The sequence below is a fragment of the Phoxinus phoxinus genome (genome assembly GCF_949152265.1).
Source record: "Phoxinus phoxinus genome assembly, chromosome: 13".
Taxonomy (NCBI): domain Eukaryota; kingdom Metazoa; phylum Chordata; class Actinopteri; order Cypriniformes; family Leuciscidae; genus Phoxinus; species Phoxinus phoxinus.
The window spans coordinates 17,568,862-17,584,782 of record NC_136888.1 but is presented as its reverse complement, the minus strand read 5'-3'; the positions used below and the strand labels follow the sequence as shown (position 1 = coordinate 17,584,782).

The window sequence follows — 15,921 nt, the reverse complement described above, 5'->3', positions numbered from 1 at the left end:
TGTCATTTTTAATTAAAAGAATAATGAAAACAATATTGCAGTAATTAAAAGGAATGCTTGATATGTTTCGGGAGATATGTAGTATGACATCATCCTTTATCAACATACCATCACTGCAAACCCGCACATACACACAAACGCTCACACATACACACACTGCAATCACCTTGAAGGAAGGCTTTGTTTAATTTCTTTTTGGCTGCAAGCCCTGATGAGATTTCCTCTCCTGGTGAGTGTCACTCAGAGAGGGGGGTGAGCTGGGGGGTTTACAGAGAGAAAAACAGAAAGCCATTACCCAACTTCCACAAACAGAAATGGCATAAACAGGAAATGAGGAAGAGGAAAGTAAAGGAATGGGAGAGCCGATGAGCAAGAGATGAGGAACAAAGAGAGAGAGAGAGAGAGAGAGAGAGAGATAGACAGTGGGGGGGATGTGGCATCATGTTATTAAAAGAGGTGAATGTTAAAGCTCAGCTTGCAGGCTGTAGTAAATGATGTCAGTAATAACAGAATGAATGATTAATGAATGTTGCTGTAGGCGGCATAAAAGGGTAGAAAAAATATGAAGACAAATCACGGCTCATTCAGAGGAGCTGGTTAATCACACTCTCCTGTGTTTTAAAATAAAGATACATGCTCTAAAAAGTATCCAGCCTTCCCATGCAATTGCTAAATTACACACACGTACCCAGGCGTATTTGTCCTGAGAGGAGGAGTAATGTCCTCTTGAGTACAGGGTAGATCTGCCAGAGGAGCGAGAGGGAGTCTGACCGAACCAGAAACGTCAGAGGAGCGTTTTAGGGCAGGCACTCAGCCTCGTTTGAGGGTGCTCAGAGAACCATCTTCCTCTTCACCTGTGCCGCTACAGCTTACACAACCCGAATAACCTGAACAGCTCAGAACGGCTGTGTAATTGTATCCGATGGTAAAAGTGTCAGAGTATGAGCACTCTCAGCACATTCAGAGATGAGCACTCGAGGAGATAATGCTTCAGACGACACGTACACGTGTGCTTCTGGAGCGCCGCATCACGCAACTGTCTGGCTTAAAACCATTAACGTTATTATACTTGTAAGAGTTCGGCAGACTCTCCTGTCTGCTGTCGTACCTGCCGGAGAAGAGACTGTGTTAATGAGTTCCGATGGAACGGAGACGCTTGCATACACAACCGCTTCAGTTAATTACGCCAATGACTTTTGAAAATCTCAGCTTCACGGCAGCTGTGGTGCGCCGTGCTCCTGACACGTTGAGTGGGTGACGCGGGTTCTAACATGGCCCACGATGTTTCCTGTCACCCTTTATTGTACCCGTCTAATATAAAAAGCCTTAAGCCTGTGTCCACATTATTTAGAGTTTTTGTCCTAACCAGCTGGGATGCAACAAGGGATGCGCAACAAGACATTTTGGACGTTTGGTTTCTATTTCTGTTCTGCTGGGAAGCAGGGTCTTTGTGACATCTAATTGGTCCAAAATCCTGCTTCAAATGTATCGCTTGGCACTGAATTTTTACATTTAGTGAGGGCAGATAAATTACATGACACAGGAAACCTGTTGTCACACAGGTTAGATTAAAAAATCCTCAGCTCTTCCTTTTGTGTTTTCACTTTGGCTTGTGCTTTTTGTGAAATCAAATGTCTGTGTGGGTCAATGACACATTAACTTACATTATCTAATGGGAGCTTATTGTAAAGTGTAACTGTATTAAAAAATATATATATATCACATTATTGACCTTCTGTATATGTATTTGTAGGTCAGTAGATTTTGGGACAACATACGAGAAGCTGACGGATAAAGTGATGATAAGAACCATGCTGAGCTATCTGTACGTCTGTCCCACCAATAAGAGGAAGGTAAGTGTGTTCAAATGCATCAGAGATATGGATGTATAAAACTGTCAGATAGAAAATATCCAGCTAATATAATTCTTGCTCCCACTCCCCTCTCTTCCTCAGATCCTGATTTTATCTGATCCGGAGGTGGAGAGTAGTTTACTTATCAGTTCTGATGAAGGAGCCACTTTTCAAAAGTTCAATATTAACTTCTATATCATGAGTCTTCTGTTCCACCCTACGCAGGAGAATTGGATACTGGCCTATAGCCATGATCAGAGGGTACACACACACACACACACACACACACACACACACACACACACACACACACACACACACACACACACACACACACACACACACACACGCATAGCCTCGAGAGGGTCTAGTTCTACTGAACAATTAAAAGCAGATAATGTGGATAATTAAGTGTGAGCGAGATAATTACCTTTGTTGGCTGTAGTTAGGGATCTTACAGTGAATGTGTCTATTTCTCTTTTGGCTGTAGCTGTATAGCTCAGTGGACTTCGGTAAAAACTGGATTCTTGTTCATGAGAGAGTAACTCCGGGGCGATTCTACTGGTAAGTCTCTCTCTCTCTCTCTCTCTCTCTCTCTCTCTCTCTCTCTCTCTCTCTCTCTCTCTCTCTCTCTCTCTCTCTCTCTCTCTCTCTCTCTCTCTCTCTCTCTCTCTCTCTCTCTCTCTCTCTCTCTCTCTCTCACATGCAAACACACACACTGACGGAGTAATTTTTTAGAGAGAGAGAGAGATGGTTCTCTCTCTCTCTCTCTCTCTCTCTCTCTCTCTCTCTCTCTCAGATGCAAACACACGCAAACACACACACTGACGGAGTAATTTTTTTACTGATCATCAATCTCATATAACACGCCTACAGTACAATTTCACACTGAAAATTAATCTGACTGCAAGAATACACACACACACGCACGCACACAATATCACATACTGAAAATTAATCCAATATTAAACCCACTCTCTACGTCCAATACACTGACACTGATAAACTTATACACACACTTTCTATGACTCTTTCCCCTCTCTCTTTCTCTATCTATCTCCATTTATCTCACTGTCATGTCACTTCCCTCTCCCCTGTGCTTCATGTTATCGTATGTGTGGAATTTTGATCAGGTTTTATATTTTAATCCCATCAGTGTGAGCTTGTGTGTGTATATGTGTGTTTGTGTGGGGTGTAGTCAGAATAACTGGTTGCCTGTCACATGCTCGATGAGCTGTGGAGATGGGCAACAACATGTCTTCACCCCTGGGTTTAACATCCCTCTGCACACACACACACATTCCTCTATTCCTCCCTCACATTCCTGCCTTCAAATATATATAAAAAATGCATTATTTTTTGTGTTGCTGGTTTTTGCAACACACAAACAGACATACACTATTCTGCTTATGTTTGTGTCACTGAAGCCCTGCTGTGTCAGGTTTGGTGACTGCAGAAGGGGAAAATGGAAAAGATTAGCATTGGAATATAATGGGTCTCAGTATCAGGCTGTGTTTGAGATGAATGTTTAAAGCCCTTTAATTATCTAAGTCTTACAGTAAACGTCTGTCTGGGATTGAAAGAGTTTAATCTCGGTCAGATAATTGAAAGAGGTGTTTTTCTCAGACTGAGATATTGAGAAGTGGTTAACTTTGACTGAGACTAATGAAGTTGTTTATAATATTGTGAAGTTGTTGTAATATTATTTAGGTAAAACTTGAAGACTTTCAATAAGCTTCAATTTGTTAACATTATAGTTACTGTAATGCATTAGGTATCATGAACCAGTAATTAACAATATCCTCTTCCTGTCCAATCTGGGTTAATGTCGGTCAGATTGTTCATTCTTACTTCTAATGTTAATGAATTAAACTTTTTTTTTTTTTTTTTTTTTAAATCACAGCTTGTTTTTTGTTTATTGTGAAATGTTTTTACACAATAAAATTAACTTTTCTAATTTAATATATTGATAACACTTAACAAATGTATTGCTCATGGTTAGATCATGTTAGTTAATACATTAACTAATGAACCTTATTGTAAAGTGTTACCAATATATGTTAACTCTATATTACTCAATTTTCAGTATCATGATCCTTCAGAAACCATTCTAATATGATGATTTTCTCAAGAAACATTTCTTATTATTATCAATGTTGAAAACGGTTGAGTTTACATCTTAAACCGTGATGCATATTCTTTGATGAAAATTCTGAAGAACAGCATTTATTTCAAATAGAAATATTTTCATTCGAATTGTCTTAACTGTCACTTTTGATCCATTTAATGCATTCTTGCTGGATTAAAATATTAATTGCTTTTAAAAAACTGATCCCAATCTTTTGAACAGTAGTGTTCATATAATTCTGCATCGTAGATGAGTGAATCGTTCTTACTTTGATCAAGAACTCATTCCAGCTGATATAGCTCAATGTCTGTCAGTGATGGACCACTTCCAAATCACGGTCTGACACTTGAGATTGAGGCTACAATTTTACCTTTAATTTCATTGTCTGCCAACTCGAGGGACAGAGACTTCTGCAGTTTGCAGCTGAACATAGAAGTCATTCAAGTCAAGATCACCACAAGTTTATGTTGAGATCATGAGAAAAATACATTGCGATCTCAAGAAAACAACCTTTTTGGAACTGATGGAGAAGTTTAGAAGAAGGGGGTTTAATTTTAGACATGCAATGAGAGAGATGTTCAAATTCAGACTGAGATTAATATTAATCTGAGATTGATCATGTAAATGGGGCTTCATATCAAACGAGGTCTCTGTAAAGGTGGAATATCAGATTTTTACTGAAAGGTTTAATTTTGGATTGTAAGAATGATTTAATATCAGATTGTGACCGTGTTCAAAATGACTTGGAAGAAAATATGGATAACAAAAGACAAGACGTTAAGATGATTAAAAACCTCAGAAAGAGGATATGATAGTGAATGTGTGTGTGTGCGTTACAGGTGAAAATAGGTAAGAAATGAAAGTGTGTATGCGATGGAGAATGGTTTGTGGGAGTGAGGTGTGTGTGTGATTAATTGCTATCTGAGCAACAATAAGGATTCACTGGAGACAGACTGTCTCCTACTGGAGCAGTGGAATTATGCTGTCCATCACTACCCCTCCATCCTTCCCCTCTCCTCTTCCATCACTCCATCACTCTCATGCTATTACCGTACTCATCCGTCCGTCCCCTGCTGGCACCTCCTTCTCTTTCCTTCCTTCTTCATCTCCTCTCCACTGGAGCTCTTCCTGATTGTTTTCCTCTCCTCTGTTCTTTTTTGTTTTCTGTCTTTTTCTTTTTTCATTTTCAGGGCTCTGAGTGGTCTGGATAAAGAGGCAGACCTGGTGCACATCGAGGCTCGAACTGACAGTGGACGTTAGTCTCTTTCTTTTCCTTCGTTTCCCTTTTTTGCACCTCAGAATATTTCTTCCTTTCTCCTGCTTTTTCAGTTTTCTCTTCCTCCCTTCCTTGCTCTCTCTCTCTCTCCCTGCCTTTCTTACTTTCTCCCCAGCCTCCTATGCTTTTTTTTGTTGCTGTGTCGCAGTGAAAAATGAACAGATGAATTGTGGACAACAGTAAATTCAATAGTAAATGGTTCTGGCTTCGTTCTGGCAGACTCTTGTGCTTATGTTTTGTCCTTGTGGGACAGTGTTGTGCATTAAGCTCTATTGATATGAGCCTGACACAACACAACAGCCCCTAAGCTACGGACAGTTTAACAACAACAATACATTTAATTGTGTTATGAGTGATGCCGTGGTTATACCAAACTAAATTTGAAGCACAGGCAAATGGGGAAGGTGCCAAAAACTTCTTTAGTTTTCAGACAGGGTCATTCCGTGTCAAATCAGCCAAATTTGGGAAACTTCTGCAATTAATCATTTCCAGTGATTGAAAACCAAATATGGTTAATTTTTCATAACGTAAGACCTTTTCTTAAGGACAAATAATGTTAACCTAAATTTTTAAAATGTTTCCTTCTATCAAAGAACATAACAATTTTAACTATTTTAGAGCCAAAAATTCACTGAAAATTCACTGTCAAGATGAGGCAAATTCATTTTCTCTCAATAGTTTATTCAGCTTAAGGGAAATATGTTTTTTGTTTATTTTATCTGATTATGGAGCTAAGAGCTAATAGACCTGGGGAAAGCAACCACACTGCCATAAGAGACATGAAACTTAGGTCTATTAACTCTTGGTAACTTCAGAAAAGTTGACCAGACTCTAAAATTATATTGAGATATCTTTAGTTCTTCTTCAGCTACAGGCACATACATTTTTGAACATTCTCCATTGGCATATATTGCAACGAAGATGGCTAAAGACAACAGCATTTAGTAATTGACCTACCGATCTAACAATGCTGCTATCTTTCTAGAGTCATTTACTCGCCTCTGTAATGGCTTTAAATTTGAGGTGAAAAATTCGATCTCTATTTATGCTAGTCTTTCTTCAGACATCTTTATATTTTTTTTACAAAAATAAAAAAAGGAATTTAGTGAATTGCAATTGTAATGCATTCTAGGAACTGAAGTCGGTTGCCACTGTAATTTATTGACATCTGATGATATAATGAAATCTGAATGCCTATAAACTTTTAAACTTCAAGGCTTTTAAACTTTCAAATGGATTCCTTGCATTTAAATTGGAATTGGAATTCTGCATCCTATTTTCTACTTAAATTCAAGTTCAAGTGTCTGGACACTGTCTGAAATACTGATTGCATTTTTGCCAAGAAGTTGAAAATTCCACATGTGAAACACGGAATCTAGTTACTCACATAATTTATAGTTGTGTAACCTCAATCTGTATTACAAACCAAGGAGTTTTCTAATTTATTGAACCAGAAAAGTTGCAATGCATTGATGAGAAATACAGCACAATTAACAGGGACTTTGTTGGTTTAGATCAGGGGTGCAAAACTCAATTTCTGGAGGACCACAGTCCCACTGTCAGATTTTTAGTTCCAACCCCGGTATCCAAATAAATACCTGTATTTTTCCATATTAAGCCTGAAGGACTTGATGAGCTTGATCAGGTGCGTTTAATTAGGGCTGAAGCTAAACTCTTGAGAGCTGTGAGTTTTGCACCCCTGGTTTAAATTAAACTTTACACATTTGAGATGTTGTCATTGTTACATCAGTCACATGCTACTGAAAGTTAAATGAATGGTTCAACAAAAATTCAAATTCTGTAATTATTTACTTTTTCTTCCATGAAACATTAAATAAGAAATGTTCCAGAATATACTCGCACATTCTTGTCTAACCAGTGAAAGCAGACTGTAAACAGGCACTGTCAAGCCCCCAAAAGCACCTTAAAAGTAGTCCAAATAATTTGTGCAAAACTTTGTGTGAGCTTTACGTAAGAAACAAACCAAAACTTCTATACAACATGTACACTAAGTACACTCAATTTTTTTTTTGATGACATAAAAGTTAAAGACACCTAATATATAGTGTGACCTTAAAGTGATCAACTCGCAATGTAGAGGGTTTTTGTTCAGTGATTTCTGAATCAGAAAAAGAGTTAATAATCTTAATCTGTTGTTTCTGTATGGGCCTATTTTTTCCCTTCTCTCTTTGCTCTCTCCTTTGTTTCTCTGTAGTTTTACTCCCACCCCCTCTTTCTCTCCCTTCTGAGTGAGGATGGATCGCTAGTAGAGAGACTGATAATGGAGAGCACTGATTAATTTGGCTAGACATAGAGATGTGTGGGAAGTTTGTGTGTAGGTTCTAGATTGTGTTTGTTGTGTGGGTGTGTGTGTGCCAGCGAGAGTGAGAGATATTGATCATCTGTTTTTTGTTTGGTGTAGATCAAGGCGTTCTTGTGCACAAGCGTATCCTGTGTTGATAAATCTGTGTGTGTCTCACAGAAATGCAGTATATTACCTGCCGAGCACAAAAGTGTTCAGAGGAGAGTAGGCAGTATCCATTCAGTGGCCGAATTGACACCAACTCCCTCGTAGTGCAGGACCAATACATCTTCTTACAGGTACAGAAGTGTGTGCATTTCATAAAGTGCGTAAGTGTATGTGATTTAGACTGGTGTGGGAGATACCAAAAGTGTGTGTGTGTGTGTGTGTCATCTCTGTCTGACTCTTTTTATAGCTCTCCTTTTTATCTCTGTCAGTGGCGTGTAAGTGAATGATAACCACTAAAACCAGCCTCTCCATCTTTAACATCGGTCCAGGGGAGGACAGGACAGGTTTTTGAGTGAGAATCCCAAACCTGAACTCTCCTCTGTCAATACAAGTGACTTTCTTTTGACTTTTGTTGCTTGAAGCTGTTGGATTTGAGTTGACAGAGAATAATGAGGATATTGATTCGAAAAGCACATGAACAAGAGACTAGCTGACACCCCACACCTCTCGCAGGAAAAACACAGTGTAGCACCATCCTCACCCTGTAAAAGTACACACACACACACACACACACACACACACACACACACACACACACACACACACACACACACACACACACACACACACACACACACACACACACACACACACACACACACTGTCTCATTCTTTGAACATCTAAGCTCTATTGACACTGGATCAATCGAAGCATTAGACCCTAATGCACTATGTTTACAACCTAATAGAACAATCTACTTGATAAGAGTGTATACAACATGTGCGTCTGTGTGAGTCCACCAACATTCAGTAAATGCACTTTAAAAGTTTGTCCAAAACAATAGTTCAGTCAGGTCCACTTGTCCTGAAAATACACAAGTCAAAAACACATAAGACAAAAATTGTAGTCAAAATTTTGATTGCACGTTTAGCTCATTTTTATTACATTTGGCGGTATGGCTCTGTTCTAAATTCCCCGTCCTTTTCATGAGCTCCATGAAAGCTAAGACGGGGAACAGCAGCAGCTTCTGGGTACAACCTCCCAAAATTTCATTTGGGAGAGTAGCAAAAATCCCCTTTGAGAACAGAGCATGCATCAATGGCAACAGAATGACATTGATTAAGTTAAACACAAGTTAAAGGAGGAGCTGGGGAGGACGTGGGTTGCAAGCAGCATGCAGTGAAAGCAGTCAAGCAAGCACACTGAGCTTCATTAAAGTAAGGCGCCTTGTTTGAGCGTTGCCAATAGAGTGCCTAGAATTTGAATCAGCTGATATGGGCGGTTTGGTATTTTTTCCCAGTCGGCTAATGACAGCTGATAGCTCAGCTTGACTACATAGCCTGCTTGAACTAACGCAATGCTTGATTTTGTTACCAAATTGCTTCTTTAAAAAGTTGTGAGACTAAAAGACCTAGATAATGCGATTATCTTTGTCTAACAATTTGACTACAATTGACGTTGTCGTTTGCCTTAAAAGAAAGCTATGTATTTAATCCTTCAAAGGTGCAATTATGCGTTGTCAAAAAACAACAATGCTGTAGCTTAATCATAAGTGTGCATGTAAAAGAACCCCATGAGGATACGCAGGAAAAAATGACGATTTACAATTTTCACTCAGAAATTGCTAGTATATTTCTCAAATAATTACAATGAAATGGCAAGTAACACGTCAAATTATATGTGAAATTTTGAAAGATAAAAGAGGTTCTCCAATAATCTTTGTTTTGAAACCTGAAATAACCTGTGACAAAGAAATGCTTTAAAACATAATAAAACTAAAACATTTCAAAAAGTAAAAAGGATTGCGTGAGATGTTGTCACAATACTGGGCTGCGTTTCCCGAAACCTTCTTAACGCTACGTCGTTCTTAAGTTACACCTTAAGCTGTACCTTACCGTTAATACGTGTTTCCCGAAACGTTCTTAGTTAAGTAAACCTTCTGTAAGTTGTTCGGAAGGTTGGTCTGGAGCACTCTCAGCTTTACCTTATCACTATTGCAGGTATACTATTACTAATATAATTCTAAAGTTTTTTACACTGAAGACCGTGTTCAATTAGGCTAATTCAAGTGTTTTCATGCAAATAATAAAATTGTCATTACACTGATTGTTGTTAGATTTTTAATTATAATATTATAATTTAATTAATTATATTATCCAAAGGTACATCTGCTGGCAAACCATTAAAGGCTTAATAGTCTATTTAAAGGGAATGATTGTGATGGGGAGTTTGCTCAAACTATGGCAGCGATACAGCGAATAGTTGTTCTAAAAGACGGCGCCGTCTGCGGAGCGCTTTCAAAGGCAGTGAAAGAATGCTGTCAGTTAATTGTTTCTCATGGGCTCGTACGGTATTTTAAACATTTACAGGGGTAAGTCTGTGATTTTATTGCCAACCGAATCCATAATGTCAGTGTTTTTTCTCACCCGCATAAAAATCCCTGGCCAAATTACCTGGATGCTGGAAAGTATTTACAAGAACAATATTTCATCGCAGATCCACCTCAGCGAACAAAAAATGGGAACGAGAAGAAAGCACGTAAAAATGTTTAATGGTTATTGTGGCTGCAATATATGATACAATTTTAAAAACATGTAGGCTAGGCTATTATAGTTTGGATGATTTTTTATAATATCCCACTAATAAATGCAATTTCAACTATTTCTGAATTGCTTCTTTTATAAAGAACAATGCTTTCTCACATAATGCAGTGAAGCAGCCCCTGCACGAGAGAATAATTGATTCTCGAGCCGTCGATATCAACAAATTCAGCACCATCGACGCGGACAGCACCTGTAACGTTGCACGTGAGAAGGTATATCTTCAGCAACTTCCTAAGGTATGGTTCGGGCCGGGGAACACGCCTAGAAATGGTATACCTTTAGTTAAGTTATACCTTAAGAGTCTTCGTAGCGCGCTAAGAGACAACGTTATCGGGAAACGTTATCGCAGCCCTGGTATTTCTAACTTTGATAGCTTGAAGAATATCGATGTTACGTTTTTGATACTACAGGAAAACATTCCTACAGAATTAAGGGGAATTTAAGGGCATAATAATAATGATACAATTATTATATTTCTAAAACAAAAATATATTACTATTGTAAGTTTGTAAACTGCACTGTAAAATAAAAATATATATTATTATATATATTCATTATTTTACTTATACTTTACAATACTTTTGTCATAATTTTTTCCAATTGCAAGAGTTTAACCCTCTAGCATTTATGTTCGCAGAAAACCGCTGTTTCTGTAAAAACATGTTTACAAACGTGTCATTAAAAAAATCTAGTGATGCTGTAATCATTTGTCCACAAAAATGTTATGCTGTGAATGCTGCACGTTGCGTTCGCAAGTGCTCACAGCAAATGCAGAGATAGTTTGCTGCATTTACCGTGAACCTAGCCACTCTGAGATGCTAAAAACATCGGATCATGAGCAATGGAAAGTCACTTCTATGATAGACAAGCAAGCATGAGTTCTGACTGGTGTAAAATGCTGATCCCTGTTGTAAGTCCTTGTAAATGCTGTCTGTAACTTGTGTGTGTGTGTGTATCAGCTAACCACAGCAGGAAGAACTACATACTTTGTGTCCTATCAGCGAGGGCCCTTTAGGACCATACAGCTCCCTAAATACTGTCTACCCAAAGTAAGACATATGACACAGCACTAGCTGTCACAAAAAGTTGTCAGATGAAATGTATGTGGCTCTAACAGCTGTTCTCTGTGCAGGACATGCATATTGTCAGTACAGATGAGGGGCAAGTGTTGGCAGCAGTTCAGGAATGGAACGAAAATGACACCTACAGTCTGTACATCTCTGACACACCTGGAGTCTACTTCACCCGCTCGCTCCCAAACCTCCGTACCTCCCGCGGCCTCGCAGGAAACCTCATTGTGGATGTCTACAAGGTCTGTGAATATGTAGTATTGTCTGATGGTGCTTGCCAAATACGTTTAAGAAGTTTACCATCTTGAATGTTCACAAATACATATTCCCCCCAGTTTCACAGACAAGGCTTAAACCTAGTCCCAGATTAAAATGCATGTTTGAGCTGCTTTAACTGTAAGCAACTTGCACTGACTTATCTTAAAATATGTCAGTGCCATTGTTTTGTCTCTAGATGCACACAGTAATGCTTTTTTTCGGTCCCACTTTATATTAAGTGGCTTTAACTACTATGTACTAACATTGAAATTAATAATTTGATACAATGGACTTATTGTGTACATATATGTTTTTACATTGTACTTTGTAATTACACTGTTGACCTGTCCCTTACACCTTAAACCACCCTTAAACTTAACCATACCAGCACACCTGTCCCTAACCTTACCCGTATCACAAAAAGTATTTTACAATACAACATAAACACAATAAGTACATTGTACTTATTTTTATATGTAAGTACATAGTAGTTAAAGCCACTTAATATAAAGTGGGACCTTTTTTTCTATGGCATGTTTATAAAAGCTACCTAAATGTCCTAATTGAACTAAGGCCTAATCCTGGTTTAATCTAAGTCCTGTCTATGAAACCAGGCCATTGTATGCAATTAGAAAAACTTTTGTAATTAGCATGGCTTTCTCCAGGAATTTTTCTAAAGTAGAACAGGGAACTGTGTAATGCAGCACAAAACAACAATGTTTGAAGTTACGCCATTAAACGCTATACATACAAAGAAAGAAGAAAATCTGATAATGAGAGCAACTGAAATCCAGAAACTGTAGTGTAAGCAAAAATGCAAAGAGAAATTAGGGTTATCTGTAATAATGTATAACTTGATATCCTTTCACTCTCCTCTGTTGGCTTCTAGCCAAAGAACACCAACTAATATCTGTAATTGTAAATAATAATAATAATTATTATTATAGATATTTTATTCATATTATATTGAACACGGAAAATGGAAATGGAAATCTAAGTAGTTCCGATTATTTTTCCTGTCCTATAGGTGGCGGGTGTTAGTGGGCTGATCATAGCCAATAAAAAAGAAGACATGCAGATGAGAACATATATTACCTACAACAAAGGCCAGACATGGAGATTACTACAGCCTCCGTCAAAAGACGCTACAGGACATGACATCAACTGCAACCTGGTGAGAAATGCTGGACTAAATTATGCAGGTTTACATTTCCATGAAGACGTTACCCCCCCCCCCCCCCCCCCCCCCCCCAAAAAAAAAGGCATAAATCACCAAAATAAAAGTAGGTGAAATACTATTTAACATAAAACAGCCATTAATAATGTTGATCCTGGTACAATGTCACGACCACTGCAACCACAGCCACTCCCTCTATTATTAAAAGAAGATACACCCACCATATACAGTACATTATACTCAGACACACCTACTTGACTGTGGTCAGATGAAAACAAGACATTACAGTGTTGATGCACGTTTCACGTTTGATGCATTTTTACAGTGGAGCCCTGTAAAGAGGAACTCCTTTAGTCTCACAGTGAGATGAGGGTGACCGCCAGCTACCAAACAATAGCTCTGAATTCAGTGCTTTCTGATGGTTTGATTAAGACACACTACCTTCTCTGTATCTTTGTAATGACTTTCACTGATGTTTTACACTGTTCTGGAAGATTGGTGATTTCAATTAAGACATACATTGAACAACTGGAGTTAATTTATCAGCAGATCTCAAAAAAATCTTAATTACTTTTTTTTTTTTTCTGCTGCACCAAAAGACAGTGGGTTCTGTGATTGCACATGTGTTGTCATTCTTTAGAAACACAAGATGAAACAATTTTTTTCCCAGTCCCTGTGCTTTGGGTATTTTGGGACTTATTACCAACTTTAAACAACCAAGAAGAATCCAGAACAAGAATTCAGAAACTTGTACACAGCCAACTTGTGAGAACAATAGTTTGCTGCTTACTTGCATATGCAAATAGCTTTGAATCACTAGGTGGTTGATTGCATTTGTTTAACTGCATTTTTGACACTGTATTGATGCTGAATTCTAATTGGCGTAATTACATTATGATTTTGTGAAGCTCTAATATCAAATATTTGATTTGGTTGGTTTCCGCAAGAACTGGGTCACACTAATTGTAAGGGATACTAAAAATATGGACAGAAGCCGCGGAGATCCGAAACGGATTAATTTGCACGGCTTTTGAAAGCTGATGCTACAGTCGGTTGATGCAGGGGAGATTATGTAGATAAATGTAAATGTATTGAAATATTATTTAATACTGTGTAATGTTCTAATTTTCAGCCGTCGTGCTCACTGCACCTTCACCTGCAGATGTCTGAAAACCCCTACACACCTGACACTATCTCCACCAAACACTCCGCTCCAGGGATTATAGTGGCCACAGGTGTGTGTGTAACTGTGCCACTTCCTTTATTGTTTTTTATGCTTGTGGCATCTTGGGTACGGTCCCCCAAGTGTTTCTGATAAATTAGAGCGAAGAAGGCATATAAATGTGCGTGCTTTTAAATGCAGACGTAGTTTAAGTGGCCACATCATAGCTTTCAAGTTGTTACATCTTTCTGTTTTGTAGCTGCAGAGTTTGGCATGATTGGAACAAAAACTCATTTCACGCTGTTCTTTTGCTTGTCAGATTCATTATAAAGTTATCTTCAAAACTCAGGCCCAAATAGCTTCCTGCATGAGTATAGATAGATGCACGCTCAAAAAGTTAGCCATGCAGAGCACGCAGAAAATATGACCGGTGTCTTCCACATTCATAATTGCCTGTCATGTCCGACAGCTGTTCTGCAATCACTTTCCCATGCTCAGAGTGTATAAATATGGGATTTGGAAACATTTTTTTTTTTTTTTTTTTTTTTTTCAATGCCAGCAGCTTCACCAAATGTTTTTCATCAGGCGTCATGATGATTGCGGTCTTTCAGGGCACTCATACCCAACTGGCATTAACCCCACCAGACAATGTGCATGAGGAATTATTCAGGATATCATAGATTATTGATTTAATATTATACTGCTGTGCAAAGGTAAAATGTAACCACACAATTGAGTTAACCTAAATGACTTAAATCAGGTCTCGTTGGTCTTGGTGTCCAAGGACCCCCATGGGGACGGTAAAGGGGGCGCAAAATAGTTGGAGAAAAAGAGATTTAAAAATGTGTTAAGGTACTTAAGAAATGAATGAAATGTATAATGTTGCATAAAAGTTTTTTTTTTATCTCAGAAATGCTGTAAACAAAAATACATAAATATGCTTTAGTACAATGACAATATAGAAGCAAATTATTTAATTTTGGAAACAATTGATTTTTTGTCTGTACAGTGTAACACAATATAATGCTGGCAATGTCATATAGGGGAGTATTTGGCGTCAAGGAATTAAAAAGCCTTTGTCTTAGACTATGAACTGTCTGGTGACTGACAGATTTGGATCAGCTATGCTCAGTTTCTGATCAAATGTGAGAAAAAAAACAGTTTTGCCTTTGTAGTGCAGTATAGAGCATTGTTTATGCTCTTGCTTATGTTTGCATAATTACCCAAATACGCAGAATATCAAAGACCTCTTTTTCAGTGTTTTTACCTGTTGGAATTCTATAACCGTATATTCTATTATGTGAAATAGAATCAAATCTCCTCCTCCAGCATATGTATGGTTAATAATAATGCATCTGTCAGAGTTACAGCAGTATTTCTCCTCTCAGGTAACATTGGGCCCGAGCTTTCCTTCTCGAATACAGGAATGTTCATCTCCTCTGATGCCGGCAACACATGGAGACAGGTAAACCGCTCGCCTGCTCAGAGTTGTTGACTGTATTGTAGTCTTAAGATAAAATCTGGTCTCTGATCACCACTCAAATGAACTGAAACACAAAGAGACAGGATGCTGAATTACCTTGCAGGTTTTTGACTCTGTAAACACTGTCTTTAGATCTTTGAAGAGGAGCACAGTGTCTGGTTTTTGGACCACGGAGGGGCTTTATTAGCTGTTACACAATCTGCTGTACCTACACGCCATTTATGGTGAGATAAAATGCACACAAACACAAAGATTAATAAATGCACTGCCTTCACACATTATATGAATGTTCTACAGAATACTAGAGAGATTATGCATCTTTGAGTTCATTGCAGTTCATCTCTAACTTTTTGGATATTTTTTATTCAGACTAAGTTTTTGAAGTTCCCTTATGCTTAAACATCAGCTTTTAAACGGGGACTGGCAGATATAAACAGCAG

General features: G+C 38.2%; 1 protein-coding gene across 1 annotated transcript in view; it reads left to right on the top strand.

Annotated features, from left to right (window-relative positions):
• Positions 1–15,921, top strand: part of sorcs3b (sortilin related VPS10 domain containing receptor 3b) — a 54,102-nt gene that overhangs the window by 21,310 nt on the left and 16,871 nt on the right. Inside the window, exons 3-13 of the mRNA XM_079632258.1 lie at positions 1,754–1,853; positions 1,956–2,114; positions 2,344–2,417; positions 5,172–5,236; positions 7,740–7,858; positions 11,291–11,380; positions 11,464–11,643; positions 12,687–12,833; positions 13,969–14,071; positions 15,387–15,463; positions 15,614–15,705. Of these exons, the coding sequence (XP_079488384.1) occupies positions 1,754–1,853; positions 1,956–2,114; positions 2,344–2,417; positions 5,172–5,236; positions 7,740–7,858; positions 11,291–11,380; positions 11,464–11,643; positions 12,687–12,833; positions 13,969–14,071; positions 15,387–15,463; positions 15,614–15,705 (1,206 nt within the window). The remainder of the gene's footprint in view (positions 1–1,753; positions 1,854–1,955; positions 2,115–2,343; positions 2,418–5,171; positions 5,237–7,739; positions 7,859–11,290; positions 11,381–11,463; positions 11,644–12,686; positions 12,834–13,968; positions 14,072–15,386; positions 15,464–15,613; positions 15,706–15,921) is intronic.